The following is a 24,151-nucleotide window of genomic DNA, read 5'->3' on the forward strand; positions in this document are numbered from 1 at the left end:
CCTCAATAAGGATTCTTTAAAATACAGCCAGCTCTCCTGGACTGCTTTCCCCCTCATATTATTCTCCCAGGGGATACTGCCCATCAGTTCCCTGAGGGAGTCAAAGTCTGCTTTTCTGAAGTCCAGGGTCCATATTCTGCTGTTCTCCTTTCTTTCTTGTGTCAGGATCCTGAACTTTATCATCCCATGCTCACATACTCATCTTATGATCAGGGCGGCTCCAGGCCCCAGCATGCCAAGCGCGTGCTTGGGGCAGCAAGCCATGGGGGAAGCTCTGCCAGCGCTGTGAGGGCAGCAGGCAGGCTGCCTTCGGCGGCTTGCCTGCGGAGGGTCCGCTGGTCCCGCGGCTTCGGCGGACCTCCCGCAGGCGTGCCTAGAGCCGCCCCTGCTTATGATATAAGTGAGTAAAGGCAAACTCTTGGGTAGACATTTCCAATCATTCTTGATTCTGAGAGGTGATTAGATACGACAGGGATAGGCACCTTAGAAATACTGAAGAGGCTAGATAATTAATCTTGTCTTAATTCCTTGTAATAATAACAATGCAATACAGATGATTTGTTTTCCAAGATGTTGATTAAATAATGTGGGAGGATCATACTAATGAGGTTATTAAATTCAGAGGAAATCACTGTCTGTACATTTTTATATACCAGCAAACTCTGAAATGTTCAAAATATTGCACAATTTAAAAAAAATGCTGTGGAAACCTGTATGAAACCGGGTGGGGATGATTCAGAAACTGGATTGATTTTTTGTTGTTGATTTAGACCTTGAGTAATTGCAAAGTAATAGCACAGCAGCTGTTACATAGGTCAAGTCACACAACACTCCTGGAAATTCAAGAATCTTTAGGCCAACTTAATTAGTCTGTAAAGGAAAGGTGTTAAGGTAATAAGCAACATGGTTTTAAATACAGCTCTAACAGTGTACCATGACTGTTTCTCTCCCCTAGGAACACATAGAAATCCCTATCCCAAGGTATTTTATTAAGGAGAAGCTGAAGGTGCTGAGAGAGAGGGAGAAAATCCTTGCTCAGATTTTAATTAATTCTGGATTGCAAGACATCAAACCGGTTAGTATACAAGGGGCACTGTAATTATCCAGTCATCTGCCTATCCTTTTATCTTGTAACTGAACATGTTTTCACACATTTGAGTGAAGCAGATACATTTTCCCCATACCAATCTATAATGAAACATTGAAGTGAGAAATATTTTTGTAGTATATATTTAATCAAACTGCATTGACAGGCGAATCACAACTGGAAAGAGATGTAATGTACATTTCCACCAGGAATGAATGTCTTCAATCTGAGCAATATTAACAATGGTAACTCTGCAAAATAATCTGGCTTCATTTTATGCTGTGAAAATAATAGAAGGGCAGCATTATGGCTCCAGTTCAGCAGGGTACTTAAGCATGTGGCTAACTTTTATTGCACAAGTAGTCCCACTGATTTCAGCTTAGGTACATGCTTAAGTACTGTGCTGAGTCTGGGTCCATAACAAGAACAGAAATCACAGTTAAGATTGCATAAGTATCATAGAATCATAGAATCTCAGGGTTGGAAGGGACCTCAGGAGGTCATCTAGTCCAACCCCCTGCTCAAAGTATTAGCATTCTAACCTCCCATTTTCAATTGTTGATAATATTCTGAAAAAATCCTGTGATCTTTTCTGTACATCTATGCAGCTGCAATAGCTAGGAGAAGAAAACTGAAATTTGGCATCGAGATAATCCTTAGAGAGGAGAAGTGTCTTTGAACAGTCTGCTGAAAACTGTTTTTGAGCCGATGGAGTTAAGACTCTGACTCTGCTGTATATGTGCAGTACTCTTTGGAAGCTTTTCTCCCCTCTAAACTACTAAAGTGCACAACTGTGCATGCATGTCTGGCTATCTTAGATTCATAGACTTTATGGCCATAAGAGATCACTATGATAATGTAATCTGAGTTCTTACAATACCCAGGCCATAGAATTTCACCCTGTGGTGGAGGAAATTATTCTTCCCTACTAGGTACGTGAGACTTTCAACACCAATAATTTGTGGTTGAACTAATTTGGACAGTGAAAATAAGGAGTTGAGCGAGGGCTCCTGTGCATTTCATAATGAGCTGACAAAAATGTTCATATGCAGAGCCTTAGTCTCAATCCCTGCACATCTTAAAGTGTGTTTGCCCACCTGTGCTCTGCCCACTTTCCTCACCAGGAGTGACCTATTAAGGATGAATCTGCCCAGTGTGGAGCCAGATTACATGGCAGTGAAGACTTTGCACATTTGTGCTCTAGTGTAACTGTAGGACAGTTCTTGACATGCTACCACCATGTGAGGCATGTAAAGCTGAATGCATAATTTCTTTTATTAACACAGTTTGTATATGTGCTCTGTGCTCTACTTCCAGTTTATTCTGTCTACTGATTTCCTATGCTCAACTACTACCACTGAGGTTGCTGTTGAGTCTTCTGCACTTCAATATACATCATAGTGAACCATATACATTCAGGAAATTCTAGCTGTCTGTTAACAGGCTTCTGTATTCCCATATGCATGTAACAAAAAACTGTTACAGAGCATGCATTAAAAATTAAATAGCACAGCAGGGGACTTTTATGGATATCATTCTTGTATATTCATAGATTGTGTATTTTTCCTAGTAGGGAAAACCAAGTTTAAAATTTAGTACAGTGAGCTCAGCTCAATATTTGTATACAGAACTGTAGCCAGTTGAGGGTGTCAATAACAGGAGAGGAAAAAAGATTCTGCCTTTCCAGCAGGTGAACTCTAGACCTCATGGGCATATCCAGAAGCTCCTAGCTCCAGAATTTAGGAGGAAAATAAGAGGAAGCTAGAAAGGTCTATTAGTTTAATAGAATTTAGCCATACTGATATTTAGGCTTATTTCTCAAACAAAATAAAAGTTATAAGTTCTTTATTACATAAACTATAGTAAGAACAATTCTTACTTTTTACCCCTATGTCATCAGGAACTCCTTGCCCCCTCAAAATCCAACCTCACCAAAGAGTATGATGGTTATAGAAGTGGCATGTCTGGTTCACTTTCTCCTTAAAATGCTTTTCAGGTTAAAATTAAGATCCTGATACAATGATCAAAATGCCAAACTGTCAAAAGTAAAATTAGGTGGTCCTGAGGTATGGGTTTCACCCTCTCTGCGTTGGGGCTACTTTTGTCTTGGATGGATTCCACTAAGATATCATTAGTTATTCAATTTCCCAACTAACATAGAGTTAACAAAAGACACATCTGAATTTTCAAAATGATTCAGGAAAATAACTCTTAGGATCTACATGTTCTGATAACATTTATCTGTTTGTTTTTCGCTGTACCACAGAAAAAATATGTAAAGCCCTTGCCTCTCGAAGAAGTCATTAGAGTAATCCAGATTTCGGAGAGGGCTCGGCAGGGTCGCCTAAGGGCTACATTCATGAAGCAAATCTACCTGGAAGAAAAGAGAGAAAGACAAGCCAGACTTCAGGGAGTAAAAGGTCCAGATTTGGATGCTGCTGCACTTCGTATTCAAAAGGTGAGTCTTGTTTCTGTCAGAACAGTGCTGGAAGAATTGACAATGTGTTTTGTTCACAAAAGCAGCTTGAACAGAAATGAACCTAATGATACAGAACAGTCTGAACTGGCCTTAGCCTAACTGTGTAGCTGGTTGGAACCCCATCATGTGGGCCATTCCAAACAAGACTGGACAAAGCACTAGAAACGAAACTGAAGGGAACCGTCCTGCCGGGGCAGTCCTCTGATTTCAGTGGCCCAACCTGTCCTCTCTGATCCACACCCCAAGATCCAAGTGGATCATTGGTGATTCATGTGTTTGGGGAGTAAAACTTGCTGCTCTCTCTGGGGCAAAAGAAAGTTTGTCCCTAAATAGAAAGAAGTAACCCTGAAAAAACTGAGACAGTGTAGTCAGTGTGGAGTTGAGAGGCAGGCCATTGCTAGCTAGGATCCACATGGCAAATACTCCTGTGTGTTGGCAGGATCACAGAGCTCAGTGAGAGCAGGAATGGATCCTAGATCTAAACAAGCTTTCAACAATTATGCTTTTAACATGTGCTGGGAGGAGGGGGAAGAGCAGACTTCAGAATTTGTTTAAAATAATACCGCAGATGGCAACCTGTTCAGGAGTAATTGCTTCAATTGTATATTCTGGTTTTCCTTCCTCTATTTGTTTTTTCCTGTGCCTGCTGCAGTAAAGGAAGCAGTAACAAGGCCCATTTATCTCATTAGAGTCATGTTTACAATTCAGGTTTGGCGTGGATTTACCCAGTGGAAGAAAACAGTGAAAATGAGAGAAGAGGAAATGATATTTCTGGGGATGGTAAGTTTTGCTTCCCAAAGAAAATAAAGTGCATTCAAGATTGTATTCTGTTTTCCCTTTGGATTATTGTAATTTAACAGTAGGGGAAAACAAAAAATTCATTTTCTAAAACTCTCCACATATTTTAAAGAGGTCTTTAAGACCAAAGACCTCATGAAATGACTGATGATGTGGCAGTAGGACAATCTCACTTCTGCTATAAACGCTTGTGATATACAGTAGTGCCATATCTACTGCAGATGTGGAAACAGACAGACTTTGCTCCCGGATTGGGGGAATATGAGCCAGGCATGGCAGAGCAAGGTATTCACGTTATGAGCCAGAGCAAGGTCTTCTGTTCATAATGCCTCAGGACTCAGGATGCTTTATTCCTGAGACAGAGTTGAACCTGTCAAGTCTTCTCCACACACCATTTTGCAGGCCCACTCCCATTGTGTGTGTGGTTGGGGAGAGGAGTAAAAAGCTGCCAAATAAATATATCCCCTAGGCCCACGTGGGGGAGAAGAGGCAAAACAGCACCTCAGAGCACCTGGCATGGGGAGTCAAAAGAGGAAAATAGACATACACAGTGGTCTTTTAGACCAGGAGTGGTGGAGAATAGAAGGAAAGCCTAGGGGAGTTTCCCCCTCTCCCATAATCAGGGAAGGTAAACCATCTCCTCCCTGCAGGAATAGGAAGGTATATGTTTCCCCCAACCTCTTCATGCCTTGGCTATTGAGCTTCTCCAAGCAGCTGTAAGCAGCATCTTATTCTACACAAGTCTGGTCTGTGGGCAGAGTCGGAGAAGGAGAGGGCAGGAAGGAAAGCCATTCCCTTCATTCCCTGGAAACTCAACAAAATTCCATATTGCAAATTTGATCTGTCCTTGGAAGCAGCAACTGGTGCCCAGTAGCCTATGCATCTTGTCGGTGCCAAATATAAGTGTGGACTAAATTATGGTGCTGCCAGCAGCTAGCTGGGAGAGGCCTCTCCGCATACCTTTCCAGCTGTCATCTGTTCCCTCAAACACATTTGTCCTGGCCCTCTCCACTCTGTAGTATTTATCTGATATGACACAGTATAGGTGCCATACCCTCCAGGTCCCCTTATCTACTACAACAATGCGCTGTTGGTACTGTGTTCAAATAGCAGCCTTCTACAATACTGCCCTTACAGTAATGTTCATTCTCATCATGTATTTTGTTAGATGTATGCATGACTTTTGCATTCTAGAGCTATTAAAGTATTATTTTAAAAAATAAAAAATCAATCCATCGTTGAAACATCCCTTCTGCTTCCCCCAAAACATAGGTTGGACAATTTTCTTATCCAACAGTGAAATTACACTTAGCCAGGTCATTGCTTTATGAAAACTAATTCTACCCCCAACAACATACAGAAAAAGAGTGTTACTTAAGAATGTTCTACAAAACCTAACCTACAGAAAGAAATCTGAATTGCCCTAAGCCAGTGGTTCTCAACCTTTTCCTTTCAGAGGGCCTCCCCGCCGACACACACACGCTATAAAAACTCCATGCCCCAGCTGTGCCACAACTGTTTTTCTGCATATAAAAGCCAGGGCTGGCATTAAGGGGTAGCAAGCAGGGCAGTTGTCCGGGGCACACGCCGCAAGGGGCATTGCGAAGCTAAGTTGCTCAGGCTTTGACTTCAGCCCCGGGTGGTGGGGCTTGGGGTCCCAGGCTGCAGTCTTGTGCAGTGGAGCTTCAGCTTTCTGCCTTGGACCATAGAGAGTCTAATGCAGGCCATGCTTGGTGGACCCCCTGAAACCTTCTCATAGCCCCCCAGGAGGCCGCAGACCCCTGTTGAAAACCAGTGCCCTAAGCCAGTGGTTCTCAACGAGGGGTACACGTATGGCTGGGGGTACACAGAAGTCTTCCAGAGGGTACATCAACTCATCTAGATATTTGCCTAATTTTACAACAGGCTACATAAAAAGCACTAGCGAAATCAGTACAAACTAAAATTTCATACAGACAATGACTTGTTTATACTGCTCTATATACTATACCCTGAAATTTAAGAACAATATTTATATTCCAATTCATTTATTTTATAATTATATGGTAAAATGAGAAAGTCAGCACTTTTTCAGTACTAGTGTGCTATGACACGTTTGTATTTTTATGTCTGATTGTGTAAGCAAGTAGTTTCTAAGTGAGGTGTAACTTGAGAGGACTCTAGTCTATGGAAGATGACGGAGGAATGGAGGTCACAGGTGTGATTGGGTATACAGCTGCATCCTCTTTTCACTGTGGCCTGCACACGGATAATGGGTGTGAAGACAGCAAATGTATTGTACCCTATGGGAAAAACTATACATTCATGGGGAGAAGGCGGCTTAAAACCTAACACAACATCCAGATTCTTCACTTTCTGACCGGTTTTTAGGAGCAATGGAATTGACGTTTGCAATTCTGCGCTCAGTAGAGCCATTATTTGACGTGAAATATCTAATCGAGGGAGATGGGGCAAATGAAAACCGCTTTGTCTTCCAATGTTTTCATAGTTCGGATTTGTGTTTTTCCTGCATTTTTGATGCCACATTCCCATCTACGGCCTCTAAGGAAACAAGTGGCACACAGGCATCAATTCACATTGATGCATCGGCAGAGAGCTCCAAAGGTCAAGCCCCTTTGATGTATGATCATGTCAGCCCTCTAAAAAATGATCACAGGTCTTCATGGGTAAACATGCTGAATTTGCTTTTCTAATACTTTAAGACTTAGATAAATTAGAAGATTTGGCCATCTATTATTTTAAGCCCATCACAAACGAGTCAGGACTCGTACTGGAAGAAATATACATTCACTTTAAATTATTTATAAAGCACTGTAATTTACATGGGGCTTTGAAGAAGGAGTTGAAAAACTTAAAATTATTAATAATGACTTTTGGGCCATTCAGTTATAGGGACCTAACAAGAATATACACAAAGAAGATGGTCCAAGAGCCATCCTAACTGCCTCTGAATTAACAGTGCTCATGCAATTTGCTGTCAGCGCTTATGTCGCCTTGCTGACAGAAATACTTTGTCCGTTTTCTTGAGTTTGAGTCTATTTCTTATTTTACTTGATGACAGAGTAGCAGTCCATGTTCCAGAGATTTTTCTTGGCTCTAGTACAAAGTCTTGTTGTTATTATTATTATTTATTAGAGCTTAATTACAGAAACAGCATGATTGCCTCAGCACGTTTTTCTAAATCTCAGATAAATCATGATCTGAAAAACCTGCTTCATTTGTAAAAAGACGCAGGCCTGACCGGGAACACATATATCTTTATAACTGTCTCCTGACTTGCTTCCTGGTCTTCCTCATATTCCTGCCATGGAGCTGTGTATTAGCAGCTCCACAGCTAATTCAGCAGTCAACATTCCATTCTAAATTCTATGTTTAACCCATTCTGACTTTGGCATGATAATTAGATTGTCCTGAAAATGTACATGCCTCATCCAGAAGAAACCTTTATTTTCTTCCTCCAGCCATGTTAAAGTTACAGGCCAGATTTTTTTAAAACTAGTAGCTAATTTCTCTTGCTTACCTATAACTCAAGAACAGCTTAGTGTTAAGACTTCAGTCATCAGGGAGCAGATTCATCAGTGTGCTGTGATTGGTTTGTGTTGGTCCAGTGATCCAAAGCAGCCATAAACCTAGCTTAGCTGGCTGGCTAACCCATGATTATAGCTGCTTTGTTTCACTAAAGTGGTGCAAAGCACAATGATGAACCTGGACTCCGTTCTTTTGCTAACACAGGTGCGCCTTCCGTTGAAATCAATGGGAGCTGTGCTCAGAATAGAGCCAGATTCTGTGAGGTGCTATATGCCTCTGAAAAGACAGCGAGAGTTGAGGATGTCCAACACATCTGTGAAGATTCTCATCTCCTAATAGGACTGGTCCTTAAGTGAGGATATATTGGGCTCCCCCTGTACTCAGTAGTCTCAAGACACAGGCTAGCTTACAGGAAAATCTGTTAACATAAAAAGTTATTAAAGATTATTTGCAAATTGACTTATTCTACACAAGTCTGGTCCATGGGACGAGAGGAGGAGTCAGAGAAGGAGAGGGCAGGATGGAAAGCCAAAGTACACACCCTGGAAACTCAACAAACTTCCATGCTGCAAATTTGATCTGTCTTTGGTAGCGGCAACTGGTGCTCGATAGCCTATGCATCTTGTCGGTAGAGAATATAAGTGTGGAGGAGCTGAATAGGCACCCAGGGACTACGGTATTTGAAACCAGGGTTGATGTGTGGATTTCCCTATGGATTGCATGAAATGAACGTCTCAATCCTGCAGGGTGCTGAGTACGCGGGCCCCCATCTGGCAGAACTCTTCAACATGTTTTTAACTTCAAGCACAAGAAGTCAGTCCCATTGAAGTTAAGCACTTCACAAGCTTAAGTGATTTACAGGACTGAGGCCTTATTTGTTGGACATGGACATATTTATACGTACTGTTGCGCTCTGCTAGGCCACTTTGACAGTGTCCTTTTATACAATCATTTATGCTCCCATCCAAAGGGAGTCTACAGCACAATATATAGCTTTAGAGGATTTCCCATATAGCTTTAGAGGATTTTTTTCCTCCTTTCATGTGGATTTTCAAATGAAAGACATTACGTGCTCTTCAGTAAATAACTATGTTCTCCCCTCCTTACCTCTTCTAAACATACCCTAATTTAGGCATGTTGGCTTGGGAAAGGGTTATATTTCTATCTGAGAAAACAGTCTGGAATCTCCAAACATTGTTTTACCCTTTGAATTCCTAATAAATATATAACATTTCAGCCAGTCCAAAAAAAAAATCAGTATTCCCCAGAATAGCCTTCTGAGTAAACATTGGAGGCTCTAGCTAAATAAATAATTAGATTGAATATTGCAAACTCTATAAATAAGTAGAGCATAAAATAATTCTCCAGCTCCTGAAGTGGATAAACAGGATAGCTGAAGGGTGCCCCCAAAGTCTGTTTTTATTAAACCTAAATCTAAAATGCTATTTTGGCTTGATTTATAGCCTACGTTATGTTTGAGAAGTCAGCACAAAGGGAGGTTTATATTATTTCCCCGTAGGTATGTGTTTGCAAAATCTGAAGAGTGTTATCCTAGATTTAATGTGATTTTTTAATGTGTTTAGTGTCAAACTTGTAAGATATTGGAAAGCAACACAGAGTCATCTCCGTTATTTTCTGCTATTGCGCCTTCTTTTTATGAAATTGTGCTAATATTTAAACAATTGGCTTTTACAATCAAAAACATGCATTATCATCTTTAGTAAAAGAAGTTTGGCAGCACGCCCAGGATTAATATCTGAAATAAATACAACCAGGACTGTAGAAAATAACATCATTATGAATAAAAATAAGGTTTTTTTTTTAAATTCCACACCAAATGTAATGTTTCTTTTATCTTTTTAATAAGTACTGTGAGTTTCATAATGATATAAACTCAGCCATTTTCAATATTTTTCTACCAAGGCCTCCTACAACAAATAAATACCATTGTTTGAATGCATGTGACAATGACTTTAATTGGCAAAGCTATTGGAGTGGATCATATAGTGGGAAGCTGTAATGAATGTAATACATTTCGCTTTGTGATTCCATCTTGTACCTAATTTGGGACTTCAGTCATATAAATTTATATGGTGCTTCAAGGCTACCACTATTTGTATTTTGCTAAAATTGAAGATCTATGAACAAACGCTTAGTAAGATAAGACACTTGTTTAAAATCTATTCTCCATTCCTCCAAACAAAATATATTGAGAAATATAGAAAAACCCTAAATAACCAATGACACATTACGCTTGTTAAAAGAATTTCCAGACAACCAAAGTTTAAAATTCAATAGAATAACGACATGAGAAAAGAATAGACTTCTAGAGGGCTGAATCATGAACTCCTTTACTCTGATTAATAAGCAGTTACACGTGTAGTCCCGTTTACTTCAGTGGAACTGCACATATGAGTAAAGGCATCTGGCTCTGAATAAATATATATTCTGCTGAGAAATATATATTCTGCTGCAAAAGTGTATTATAAAACAATATAAGTGTGGAGTAGCTGTATAGGCTCCCAGGGACTATTTGAAACCAGGGTTGGTGTGTGGATTTCACTATGGATTGCATGAGATGCACGGCTCAGTCCTGCAGGGTTACTAGTTTAATGGATATTTGTTGTACACAACTCTGTTTAAAGAATACAATTTTGGAGAAAATTATCCAAAAGAGAATCCATACAGCAGAAATCCCACAAAAATGTGTGGTTTGGGTTTGAGGTCTTCAAAAAGAGTCCAAGATACTGTGTCCCGAGCAAAATACCTGATAAAAATAAAGTGAAGTTACCTTTCAGGCACCATAGTCCTAAAATATGAAATCAAATAAAATGTCTTTATTTACTGAAATTAAGACTATTTTCCCTCTTAAATGTAATCTTAATGGAACAATTGAAGAGCAGTTAGTTCCACAGCATGGGGCATCCCCGATGCAGAACTATAGCCCCAAGCACGTTCAGCCCGCCTGCACACCTCTAAGTGCTTTATAATGAACAATAAAGCAGTCTGTGCTGGAAAGAGCTGTTGAGCTGACTAAGCATAAAGAGTGATACTTTTCCACCTTGAGATGGTGGTCTGTACAAGCGAATCCTCAAGCGAAAAAAACACACCATTGGGTGAGCTTTCATCATGTTGGCTTACCTTCAAAAATTCAGGGAACTTCCACTGCTGGGCTTCGTCTTTTCATAAAACCTAAATTCTCTTTAGAAAACACAAAGAACACAACAGCAAGCAGCTCGCTCAGTGTACTTGTGACTGATGAGTTGGAAAAACATTCTTTTAGACAAATGTCCATTTTGCCTTATTAATTTAAACAAGGATTTTAAAGACAAAGCCCATCAAACATTAGATAAGCATTTTAAGTTAATGGGCCATGTAGTCCTATTTTCCCACAAACTCAGGAAGCTTCATATTATGTCCTATTTTTACAGCAACATCAATTATTAATATGTATACTTTTGCTGACAGAGGACCTCAGTAAAAATGTGAGTTTCGTTATCCAGTTCTGGGTCATTAACTATGGAAAGCTTGTAAATATAATGGTTTATTCACATGGGAAGCCTTCATTAAGATGCATTATTCTATAGCTGATGTGGCTATAGTGCATTATTGAATTCACTGTCTCCATCTAATATTTGTAATTTGTTTTTAAATGAGTTCCTGTTTATAAGGCGAGTTAACAAATTTGAATTTTGCATGGCCAGAGAAATTTCTTTAAGATGGAAAAATGCTTCTGCCCCCAAGGAAAAGCTATTTATTAGTGTCTGACTGCAGAGTACCTCCCTAGGAGTCAAAAGCAGCCACATTAAAAGCATTCAGAGAAACAACATAGAAAAGAAATTGGCTTTTGTTTTTAATATGCATTAAGTGTATAGATGATATCTATGAAAACTTTAAGAATTCTGGGGACTGTCCATGGAATATTGATCTGGAATATTGTTTAGTAGTATTCAAAGATTGTCATCTGAATGCTGTAATAGCTGGGGTTGTTTGAAGTCATGTTGTCTTGGAGGACAGTCACTACCAAAGCAGGGCAACCCCTCAATCAGGTTAATGTTTACTTTCCCCTGCATCCTTGGACACTGTGTGTCGGTCATGCCTCATGTCTCCTTTGTAGTCCCCTGAACATCTCCCTCTTTGAAAGGAGGATGCAAAGAAAACTCAGCAGGGCTGCAGGGTTCTCTAGGTGCTGCATCATCTCCAAGGTCAGTGAGACCTTTAGGGTGGGATTTAGGAACTATATGTAGGCCCCAATGTTTGAAAATAGGTTTCTTGATACTACCTCAAACAGGTGACATTTAAGATGACATAAAAAATGAAACTGTCAATACAAAGAGAACAGCCTAAGGTCCACAGAAACAGAGCTCCAGTAATGTACCGTCTTATTGGCTTTGTTCCTTTGTAAAGCGAGAGGGCAGCAAAATTATTCTCAAATTCACAACTGTACCATCATTGGCAATGTTCTACTCGTTTTTCCTTTCATTTCATTTCAATTTGAGAAGTCCGGAGATCCTGTTTAAAGATTTTGTTTTAAAAGTAGATTAAATTTTTGTAACTAGTGTAAAAAACCAAGATAATATGTACACACTCAGCACCGTTTCCTTGTGTAGTCTGTCATTTTCCTTTGTTAGTTGTCTGAGTTTTTCACACAGCAAGAGTAGAAGAAAAACCCTTTTTAAAGAAAGTAGGGAAATATGATTGTAAATGCACAAAAAACTGGTGGTTGAACTCAGGAACCAGGATCGTGTATAAAACTATAGTGGGGTTGTTGTTGTTTTTAAATTCACTAATGTTAAGTTGACACTGTTCTTTTTAATTGACCCAAGTTTGGAGGTTTCTAACACTTCCCTTGGGAGACTATTCATCGACTAGTAAGTCTCGATGCCAGGAGTTTTTTCCTTCATGTTCAGCTTTAATTTTCTTTTATTTCATCCCTTCATCCTTAGTTGTACCCTAGCAACTAATTTCTTTTCTTCATTGTTTATATCCTTCACCCATCGGTAAACTTATTGTTGTGTCATCATTGTGATTGGTACTTAGATACCAAGAGTATATATAGATTATGTCTCAATATAGACTTTATATAGATTATGGCCTGGTCTACACTATGCGTTTAAACCGATTTTAGGAGCGTTAAACCGATTTAACGCCGCACCCATCCACACTAAAAGGCCCATTATATCGATATAAAGGGTTCTTTAAACCGGTTTCTGTACTCCTCCCCAACGAGAGAAGTAGCGCTAATATCGGTATTACCATATCGGATTAGGGTTAGTGTGGCCGCAAATCGACGGTATTGGCCTCCGGGCGGTATCCCACAGTGCACCACTGTGACCACTCTGGACAGCAATCTGAACTCGGATGCAGTGGCCAGGTAGACAGGAAAAGACCCGCGAACTTTTGAATATCATTTCCTGTTTGCCCAGCGTGGAGCTCCGATCAGCACGGGTGGTGATGCAGTCCCAAATCCAAAAAGAGCTCCAGCATGGACCATACGGATGTGATCGCTGTATGGGCAGACAAATCTGTTCTATCAGAGCTCCGTTACAGAAGACGAAATTCCAAAGCATTTTTAAAAAATCTCCAGACAGAGGCCACAGCAGGGACTCAGCACACTGCAGCGTGACAAGCGTAACGGAAAGCCAAAGAATCAAATGGACGCTCATGGAGGGAGGGAGGGGGGACTGAGGACTCAAGCTATCCCACAGTTCCTGCAGTCTCCGAAAAGCATTTGCATTCTTGGCTGAGCTCCCCATGCCTGTAGGGTCAAACACATTGTCCGGGGTGGTTCAGGGCATAGCTCGTCAATTTACCCCCCACCCCCACCCCCAGAAGGAAAAGGGAAAAAAATCGTCTCTTGACTCTTTTAAATGTCACCCTATGTGTATTGAATGCTGCTGGTAGATGCGATGCTGCGGCAGTGAACTGTAGCATCCTCGCCCCCCTTCCTTGGTGGCTGATGGTACAATATGACTGATATCCATCGTCATCATCAGCCTTGTGGCAGATGGTGCAGTACAGAAGGACTGGTATCCATCCTCATCATCAGCCCATGAGTGCTACTACTTCCCAGTAGATGGTACAGAACGGCTGGTAACCGTCTTCATCATAGCAACAGGGGGCTGAGCTCCATCGGCCCCCGCCCTTCATGTGTAAAGAAAAGATTCTGTTCTGCCTGGACTATCATAGCAGCAGGATGCTGGGCTCCTCTCCCCCACACTTCTTAATGTCCTGTCTGGACTATCATAGCAGCTGGAGGCTGCCTTCCCCTCATTTTATCTCACTAACAAGTCACTGTTTCTTATTCTTGCATTCTTTATTACTTCATCACACAAATTGGGGGACACTGCAATGGTAGCCCAGGAAGGCTGGGGGAGGAGGGAAGCAACAGGTGGGGTTGTTGCAGGGGCACCCCCTGTGAATGGCATGCAGCTCATCATTTCTGCGGGATCTGACACGAAGCGGCTGTGCTTTATGGTTCTCTGATACACTGGTTCTCTAGTACACTTGCCCCATACTCTAGGCAGGACTGATTCTATTTTTAGATACCATAAAGGAGGGATTGACTTGGGGAGTCATTCCCATTTTTGTCTTTTGCGCCCCCGGCCAACCTCAGCCAGGGGCACCCATGATAGCAGCAGAGAGTACAGTACAGAAGGACTGGTAACCATCATCTCATTGTCAATTTACAATGGAAGCAGATGGTACAGAACGGCTGATAACCGTCTCTGCTATCATGCAAAAGCAAATGAATGCTGCTGTGTAGCGCTGCTGAATCGCCTCTGTCAGCGGCATCTAGTACACATATGGTGACAGTGACAAGAGGCAAAACAGGCTCCATGGTTGCCATGCTATGGCGTCTGCCAGAGCAATCCAGGGGAAAAGGGCGCAAAATGATTGTCTGCCATTGCTTTCCCAGAGGAAGGAGTGACTGACGACATTTACCCAGAACCACCCACCATTCTCAACCCAGAATTCCAAGGGGCGGGGAAGACTGCAGGAACTATGGGATAGCTACGGAATAGCTATCCACAGTGCAACGCTCCAGAAATCGATGCTAGCCTCGGACCGTGGACGCACACCACCGAATTAATGTGCTTAGTGTGGCCGCGTGCACTCGATTTTATACAATCTGTTTTACTAAACCGGTTTATGTAAAATCGGAATAATCCCGTAGTGTAGACGTACCCTATGTCTCAATTTTACTTATTGCTTAGCCAACGTGTATATAACAAGCTCTTTCCACCCCTTTCCTTATGTGTCAATCCCTTTCCCTGCTAGTCATAGACCTAAGTTGATATATTGCTCTGTGTGAATATTCTTTGTGGTCCTTCTGCTAGTTTCTATATTTAAGCCAATCTGAATTTATTTTGATAATAATAAATTTATTATTTAAAGCCAATGTGTATATAAAAGACGGTTACTCACCATTGTAACTGTTGTTCTTCGAGATGTGTTGCTCCTATTCATTCCAGTTAGGTGTGTGCGCGCCGCGTGCACGTTCGTCGGAAGATTTTTACCCTAGCAACACTCGGTGGGTCGGCTGGGCGCCCCCTGGAGTGGCGCCGCTATGGCGCAGGATATATACCCCTGCCGACCCATCTGCCCCTCAGTTCCTTCTTGCCGGCTACTCCGACAGTGGGGAAGGAGGGCGGGTCTGGAATGGATAGGAGCAACACATCTCAAAGAACAACAGTTACAATGGTGAGTAACCATCTTTTCTTCTTCGAGTGATTGCTCCTATGCATTCCAGTTAGGTGATTCCCAAGCCTTACGTAGGCGGTGGGGTCGGAGTTAGATGTTGCAGAATGCAAAACTGCTGAGCCAAAGGCTGCATCAGCTCTGGACTCTTGGACCAATGAGGCAAAGGTGTGGACCGAGGACCAGGTAGTTGCACGACACAACCCCTGAAAGGGTATGTGAACCAGGAAGGCAGCAGAGAAGCCTGAGCTCTGGTAGAATGTGCAGTAAGGTGGTTCTATGGAACATGGGCCAAAACACAGGAGGAGTGGATGCACAACGACATTGAAGATGAAATCCTCTAGGAGGAGACAGGTATGCCCTTCGTCCGGTATGCCGGTACGACGAAGGTTTGGGGGCGTTACGAAAGGGCTTTGTCCGCTCGATATAGATTGCAGACGCCCTATGGACGTCTAGGGAGAGCAATTGTTGCTCTCCTTGCGATGAGTGTTGCTTCGGAAAGAAGACCGGAAGGAAGATATCCTGGTTGATATGAGAGGCCGACACCACCTTAGGGGGGAAGGTCGGACGTGGTAACAACTGCCCTTGTCCTTGAGGAACACAGTATACCGTGGGTCCATCGTGAGAGCCTGAAGCTCGGAGACTCGTCTGGCCGATAGAAAGGCTACAAGGAAAACTGTCTTCCAGGACAGGTGTCAGCGAGCATGTTGTCAGTGGCTCGAATGGGGCAATCATAAAACTGGTTAGAACCAGGTTGAAGACCCAGGTTTTGGCAGGGGCCAACTGAGGGGATATAACGCTCCAAACCCTTGAGGAACCTATAAACCACAAGGTGTAAGAATACGGAGTGGCCACTCTCCGCTGGGTGGAAGGGAGAGATGGCTGCCAAGTGTACCCTTAAGGAGGACCGCGCCCGGTGCTGCTGTTTGAGAGACCAGAGGTAGACCAAGACGGAATGGATCGGGACCTCGGCGGGAGAAACATTGTGTGTTACATAGCAGCAGGAGAAACGCTTCCACTTTGCCAGATACGTTAACCGAGTGGAAGATTTCCTACCACCCAGGAGAATCCTGTAGAACCGAGGCAGAACAATGTAACTCGGATCGGTTCAGCCACGCAGCAGCCATGCTGTGAGGTGCAGGGATTACAGGTCTGGGTGGTGAAGCTTACCGTGATCCCGCACTATGGGGTCTGGGCAAAGAGGCAGGGAAATAGGGTTGGCTACTGACAGGGGTAGGAACCTGGTGTACCAGTGCTGCCTGGGCCACGCTGGAGTGATCATGATCAGGTGCGCTCTGTCCCTGCGGAGTTTCAGCAGGACCCTGTGAACCAGCCGGAACGGTGGAAAAACGTACAGCCAATGACTCATCCATGGCATCAGAAAACACCTCCAAGATCAAGCCCGGGGAGAGGCCTTGTAATGAAGAGAACTTCTCTCTCTTTTCGTTCTCGCGAGAGCGAAGAGGGCTATGCGGGGAAAGTCCCACTTCCGAAAACGGAATGGATAATGTCCGGAGGAAACGACCACTTGTGAGACAGGAAGGATCTGCTGAGGCGATCCGCCAGCTGAAACGCCTGGTATACAAGGCAGACTGCTCTCAGTTCTCGGACATCAATGTGCAAGGCCAGCTCTCGAGCCGACCGAAGGCCGTGAGTGTGAAACTGACCCAGGTGAGCACCCAGCCGAGAGATGGGGTGTCTGTCACGAGGGACCCCTAGGGGTGAATGGAACAGCATCCCTGGATACACCAGGGAGGGTGCTGACTCCCGGTCGAGGGAGCCTAGGATGCTCAGGGGGAACGAGACGAACATGAGTATGCTATCTCTGCCCAGGTGGTACACCAAGGTGAGCCACGATTGAAGTGGACGGAAGCGAAGCCTGGCATGTTTGGAAACAAACGTGCAGACAGCTTTGTGACTCAGGAAACCTAGGCAAGTGCGAGCCAAAGTTGTCGGGAAGGTCCGTAGACCTTGTACAATTGTTACCATCGCCTGAAACCGAGGCTGAGGTAAACAGGCTCTGGCGAGACTGGAGTCCAGGATGGCCCCAATGAATTCTATTCCCTGTGTGGGAATCAGAGTGGATTATTCTATTGATCATCAGGCCTAGAAACAGGAATAGGTCCGTGTCGATGCCCACATGACTGGTAACTTGGGCCCGGTGGTCCCTCGAATGAGCCAATCGTCCAGATACGGAGAACGTGTATCCGACGGTGGCGAAGAGAGGCGGCGACTACAGCCCTGCACTTTGAACACCTGGGCTGTATAGAGGCCAACCGGGAGGGCCGTATACTGGAAACGACGGTAGGCCCCAAACCGGGGGTACCTTCTGTGCGGAAGAGAAATGGCGACGTGAAAATACGCGCCCTTCATATCGAGGGCGGCATTCCAGTCTTCGGGACATCGTGAACTTGTTGGGGTCCCGCAGGTCTAGGATAGGTCTGAGACCTCCCTTCGCCTAGGGGATTAGGTTTCGTCCTTAGATACCTCCTGTATAGCTCCGATGAAGAGGAGCGTCCGCACCTCTTGCAAGAGGAATCGCTCGTGAGAGGGGTCCCTAAGAGGGACGAGGATGGGTAGGCTTTTGTCCCATTGTGGTTAGAAGGACCGCAATTTTGGCTCCTTTGGGGTCCTGATTGACGCCTACGACCGCGTAAGTGATGCCTGCTGGCAAAGTCCTGTCTTTGTCTAGTCGCAGGGTAAGAGCGGTGAGGCTGGGGACGGAAAGGTCGGCGCTGAAGCACCAGCGTGTGCATGCCGAGAGAGAGCGCAAAGTGACCCTGCTGCCCTTTAGGCTTTGCAGCCTAGGACCAGTTTTTTTAGAGAACAGGCCTTTGCCATTGAAGGGCAAGTCCTGTATAGTGTGCAGCAGCTGCGAGGGAAGGCTCGATAAGTGGAGTCATGAAATGCGCCTCGTGGCAACACCCGAGGCCAGAGTCGTGGCAGCGGAGTCAGCTGCATCCAACGAGGCCTGGAGGGAAGCCCTCGCCAGCTTCTTCCTTTGTTCCAGGGCATCGAACTCTTGACGGGAGTTCTGAAGAACCGACTCTGTAAATTTGCCCACCGCCACCCATAGTAGCGGCTAAGCAGGGCTTGCTAGTTTGCTACACAAAGTTGCAGGGCTCCCGCCGAGTACATCTTACGGCCCAGTAAGACCATTCGCCTAGCTACAGGCTGGTGCCTGTTGGCCATGGCGTTCCGTCCCATTGAGGGACTGGACGACAAGGGAGCGGGGGGGGTGGGGGAGATGTACGTATAGATACTCGTACCCCCTGGAGGATACCATGTACTTGCGTTTCGATTAGAGGGGGGCCCGAGGAGTATGTTCCTGCTCCCGCCTCATCTGGGGAGGAGGAAGAAGAAAGGCCAGGTACAAGCAGGTCCTGTGTGGGCTCGCGCTCCTGGACGACCTCCTGATCCGGTGGAATCTGGGAGCCCGGTGGCTGAACCGGGGCTTGCTCTGTACCGGTCGGAGGGGAACTGCTAATTGTCGCCTCTGGCACCCAGAGCTCCGACGGAACGGAGCGAGATGGGACCACCGGTACGCCTCTGGCGTGGTAGTACGCCCAAGGTGACTAGAATGACCAAAGATAGGTCTCCTGGAAGACTCTGGAGGGCACATCGGAAAACCAAGTACTGCGCATATGAAGTGTCCGCACGGGGCAACACTGATGCGTGGCTGGATGTCCCTGAAGGAGCTGAAAAGCCCTTGGTAGAGTCTCCCTCTCTAACTGACGTCGGAGTCTACGGTGCTGATACTGTCGGTGCCGCAGCAGGTACCGGTGCCAGGCAGTGTGACGTAGTAGAGTGCTCGGCCGCGGAGCAGATGGCTCGGACGCAGCTTCATAGCAAGCTCGACCACTGTCCGTACAGGGGAGCTTTCCAGCACCGGACTTGACGGCTCTTGCCTGGCCGGAGTTAATGGTGCGGATATTGTTGGTGCCACGGCGGACATCGGTGCCGGGCGATCCGACTGAGCATAGCGCTCGGCTGCGGAGCAGGCGGCTCGGACGCAGCAAGGATATTGTGCCTCTTCATCCTCCAGGAGAGGGATCCATGCTGAGTGGAAGCCAGCGACGGCCGGTGCCGAGAGGCCTTGGCGGTACCGGCAATCCGGTGCCGAGGGAGCGCTCCTTGAAGACTAACCAGCGCTCGGCGCCGAGAGCGGAGGAGCAAGAGCTGCCTCCCTCAGGAGCTGTTTGAGACGAAAGTCCCGCTCCCCTTTGTTCTCGGATTAAAGGCCTCACAAATGCGGCACTTATCTGTGAGGTGAGATCCCTCGAGGCACTTAGGAGAGGATCTCTTGTCGGCATCGGCTTGTGGCCGGCCGAGCATTATAAAACCCTGTGGACCGGGCATCGGACCCGGCACCGGGTGAGGGAATGGGGATAAACCCCGAACCCCTGTGAAATAAATACACTATACTATACTACAAACAAATAAAGTTAACTACAACTATAAACATCTGAACTATATACTTAACGAGAGAAACTATGTGTAGCTAGGGAAGTGGAGGTCAGCTAAGCCGCGCTCCACTGTTCCAATGACCGACACGGGCGGTAAGAAGGAACAGAGGAGCGGATGGGTCGGCAGGGGTATATATCCTGCGCCATAGCGGCGCCACTCCAGGGGGCACCCAGCCGACCCACCGAGTGTTGCTAGGGTAAAAATCTTCCGACGAACGTGCACGTGGCGCGTACACACCTAACTGGAATGCATAGGAGCAATCACTCGAAGAAGAACAAGCTCTTTCCACCCCTTTCCTTATGTGTCAATCCCTTTCCCTGCTAGTCATAGACCTAAGTTGATATATTGCTCTGTGTGAATATTCTTTGTGGTCCTTCTGCTAGTTTCTATATTTAAGCCAATCTGAATTTATTTTGAAAGATCCTGAGACATACTACTGGGGTTAATTCACCCTGTGCTTTATCCCTCCCCGCTTCTTTTCCCCCCTCAGTATAATTCCATTGATTTCAACAGGAGTAACCCAATGGTGAAGCAGGTCTATTTTATGTATGTAACATTTTACTAAAAGCCAAAGATGCATCACATGATTTTTAAATTGCAGTTCATCACTCTCCTCATTTTCCTTGAGAACAGAAGCCATCTTTCAGAGTAGCAGCCGTGTTAGTCTGTATCCGCAAAAAGAACAGGAGTACTTGTGGCACCTTAAAGACTAACAAATTTATTTTAGCATGAGCTTTCGTGAGCTGCAGCTCACTTCTTCGGATGCATAGAATGGAACACACAGACAGGAGATATTTATACATACAGAGAACATGAAAAGGCGGAAGTATGCATACCAACAGGAAGAGTCTAATCAATTGAGATGAGCTATCAGCAGGAGGAAAAAAAACTTTTTGAAGTGATAATTAAGATGGCCCATAGAAGGTGTGAGGAGAACTTAACATAGGGAAATAGATTCAATTAGTGTAATGACCCAACCATTCCCAGTCTCTGTTTAGGCCACAGTTAATTGTATCTAGTTTGCATATTAATTCAAGTTCAGCAGTTTCTTTTTGGAGTCTGTTTTTGAAGTTTTTTTGTTGCAAAATTGCCACCTTCAAGTCTGTCACTGAGTGGTTAGAGAGGTTGAAGTGTTCTCCCACTGGTTTTTGAATGTTATGATTCCTGATGTCAGATTTGTGTCCATTTATTCTTTTGCATAGAGACTGTCCGGTTTGGCCAATGTACATGGCAGAGGGGCACATGATGGCATATATCACGTTGGTAGATGTGCAGGTGTACGAGCCCCTGATGGCATGTCTGATGTGATTAGGTCCTATGATGGTGTCACTTGAATGGATATGTGGACAGAGCTGGCATCGGGCTTTGTTGCAAGGATAGGTTCCTGGGTTAGTGTTTATGTTGTATGGTGTGCGGTTGCTGGTGAATATTTGCTTCAGGTTGGGAGGCTGTCTATAAGCGAGGACTGGCCTGTCTCCCAAGATCTGTGAGAGTGAGGGATCATCTTTAAGGATAGGTTGTAAATCTTTGATGATGTGCTGGAGAGGTTTTAGTTGGGGGCTGTAGGTGATGGCTAGTGGCATTCTGTTATTTTCTTTTTTAGGCCTGTCCTGAAGTAGGTGGCTTCTGGGTACTCTTCTGGCTCTGTCAATCTGTTTTTTCACTTCAGCAGGTGGGTATTGTAGTTTTAAGAATGCTTGATAGAGATCTTGTAGGTGTTTATCTCTGTCTGAGGGATTGGAGCAAATACGGTTGTATCTTAGAGCTTGGCTGTAGACAATGGATCGTGTGGTGTGACCGGGATGGAAGCTGGAGGCATGTAAGTAAGTATAGCGGTCAGTGGGTTTCCGGTATAGGGTGGTATTTATGTGACCATCGTTTATTAGCACAGTAGTGTCTAGGAAATGGACCGCTTGTGTGGATTGGTCTAGGCTGAGGTTGATGGTGGGATGGAAATTGTTAAAATCACGGTGGAATTCCTCGAGGGCTTCTTTTCCATGAGTCCAGATGATGAAGATGTCATCAATGTAGCGCAAGTAGAGTAGGGGCGTTAGGGAACGAGAGCTAAGGAAGCGTTGTTCTAAGTCAGCCATAAAGATGTATAAAGCCATCTTGTATTTCTTACATGTGTAAACCTTGTGGTCTTCACTCACAAGCAGAATCATAACATCAGCCTGCCATGAATCCTTCAGTCGTCATTTATCCTAGCCCCTGTTGCTTCTCATTTCAGAGTCTCTCTCCCACTTCTCTTCTGTAATTCTTGCTTATCTGACCTTTCATATTTGAGTTAGCTCCATCTTCTCCATGATGGAAACAATCAAGCAGCAACATGTCATATCAACAGCTGCCTCTTTTCCTATTTAAATACACCATTTTCACATGAGTAATTACTGTAATTTAATTTGGGAAATATTAAGAAAAGAAAGGAAGGAATTTGGATTGATGGGCACAGAGTATACCATAACATCTAATGAAAGTAAATTTTATAATTTTTCCCCTTTTTTCTTTCATTTATTATCAAGACGTACAGAGGATGCTCACACTCTCCTTGGTATAAGTGGCACATATTGTAACTTTCTAATAAAATAGTACCCTAAGAATTAACAAGAGATAACACAGAATAGTCCCTGCAGCAAGAACCAGCCACAGCCGATCTCCCTGTCACTGGCTGCCCTTTGTATTAGTAAAGTAGGAAATTTCCTGCTGTCCACCTCTTGCCAGTTCATGAACTAACTTGGCCGCTGGCTCTGCCAGGGCCTGGCCAGCTGGTTTAGACTATATGCTAACACACAGTCCTCATAAAGAGAGATACTGAGTTGCCCCAGGTCAGAAAAAATATGTGTGTGGTTCTCCCTCTCTCCTCTCAAATCCCTATGCTCAGAGAACCCCACTCTGCTCATTGGGAAATATCTGACCCTAGCCCCAGATCCCACCATTCCTGGGGTTCACACCCCCAACTATTTTCCGCTCACCCACCCACTTCTCTCTCCTTCCGCCTTTCTTCTCACCACTCATGGATGGAGAGAACTTTGAGACAAAAACAATGATTCCAAATAAAATTACCTCTAGGAAGGGTCCAACCAGAATCTCCTTTTTGAAAGGCACCCTCCAACAGGATACCCACTGTGTTGTACCACAACAGTACCTGTAAGCTTGTCTAGTCACAGAAACAATTATGGCAATATATAAGGGCAGGGTGCAGTAGGGTAGAGTTTTGCTGGCCTAGCTACACAATACCAGGCCTGATGTTATTTCACAGGCCAATATTTCTACTCATGTAGGTTGCCTTTGAGAACAGCATAGGGAACTGATCTGATAGGAGCATCTAAGAAAGAATCTCATCCTAGAATTTCTTTAAATTCAAGCAGATAGAAAAGTTCTGGCACTGTTTAAGAGGGAGTAGCATCAACAGTCAGAGCAAGATCTGGGAGATAGGAGTCCTGGGTTCTCCTTTTGGCGCTGTAAAGGGGCAAGTACTTAGAAAGTGGCAAAATACCTACTGCAAAGGGGTACTCTCATGTTTAATGTTTATGAAGGACACTGGGATTCTTAGGCAAAAAGATACAAGTGTAAATAATTACTGGTATTAATATTTATTGCAAAGTATTTTATGAGGATTGCTGAATGTAGAGGGGATGGTTTTGGCTACTCTGGAAGCTCTGAGAATTAACCCAAGGCAGTGTCTTCTGAAGACACTGTCGGGTACAGAATATATCAAACTGCAGCCCAAGAGCACACTGCTGCTCTAGTTTTCTTGTACGTATTTACTCATTTACTGATTTTGTCCATTTCGTTTCTGTATCATTTTGTTGTAAGTCACCTGAGTATGGTCCAGCTACAGGAAAAATGGTTAACTGCTGTCCTGAATCAGGGCCTAAGAGGATCACACCTCTGACATAGCATAAAATTCATTTTATATATTCTGAAACTGAAGTTTACTTGGTACTTGTTGGGCATCTTTTCTGTCTGATATGTGTTAGTAATCATTGGAATCTGGTCCAACACTGAAGAGAACCATCTAAATGAAACTAAACAGAAGCTGGCCAGTCCTACGGTAGAGGCTCACTCTTTCTTTCTTGTAGGTATTCTCT

General features: G+C 44.2%; 1 protein-coding gene across 3 annotated transcripts in view; it reads left to right on the plus strand.

Moving 5' to 3' along the window:
- The window catches only part of IQCA1 (IQ motif containing with AAA domain 1), a 163,883-nt gene that overhangs the window by 20,668 nt on the left and 119,064 nt on the right, over nucleotides 1-24,151 (plus strand). For all 3 annotated transcript variants that reach the window (XM_044978528.1, XM_044978527.1, XM_044978529.1), the window contains 3 exons: nucleotides 956-1,075; nucleotides 3,354-3,545; nucleotides 4,275-4,346. In XM_044978528.1, coding sequence (XP_044834463.1) covers nucleotides 956-1,075; nucleotides 3,354-3,545; nucleotides 4,275-4,346 — 384 coding nt within the window. The remainder of the gene's footprint in view (nucleotides 1-955; nucleotides 1,076-3,353; nucleotides 3,546-4,274; nucleotides 4,347-24,151) is intronic.

This window comes from Mauremys mutica, chromosome 10, assembly GCF_020497125.1.
Source record: "Mauremys mutica isolate MM-2020 ecotype Southern chromosome 10, ASM2049712v1, whole genome shotgun sequence".
NCBI classification, from domain to species: domain Eukaryota; kingdom Metazoa; phylum Chordata; order Testudines; family Geoemydidae; genus Mauremys; species Mauremys mutica.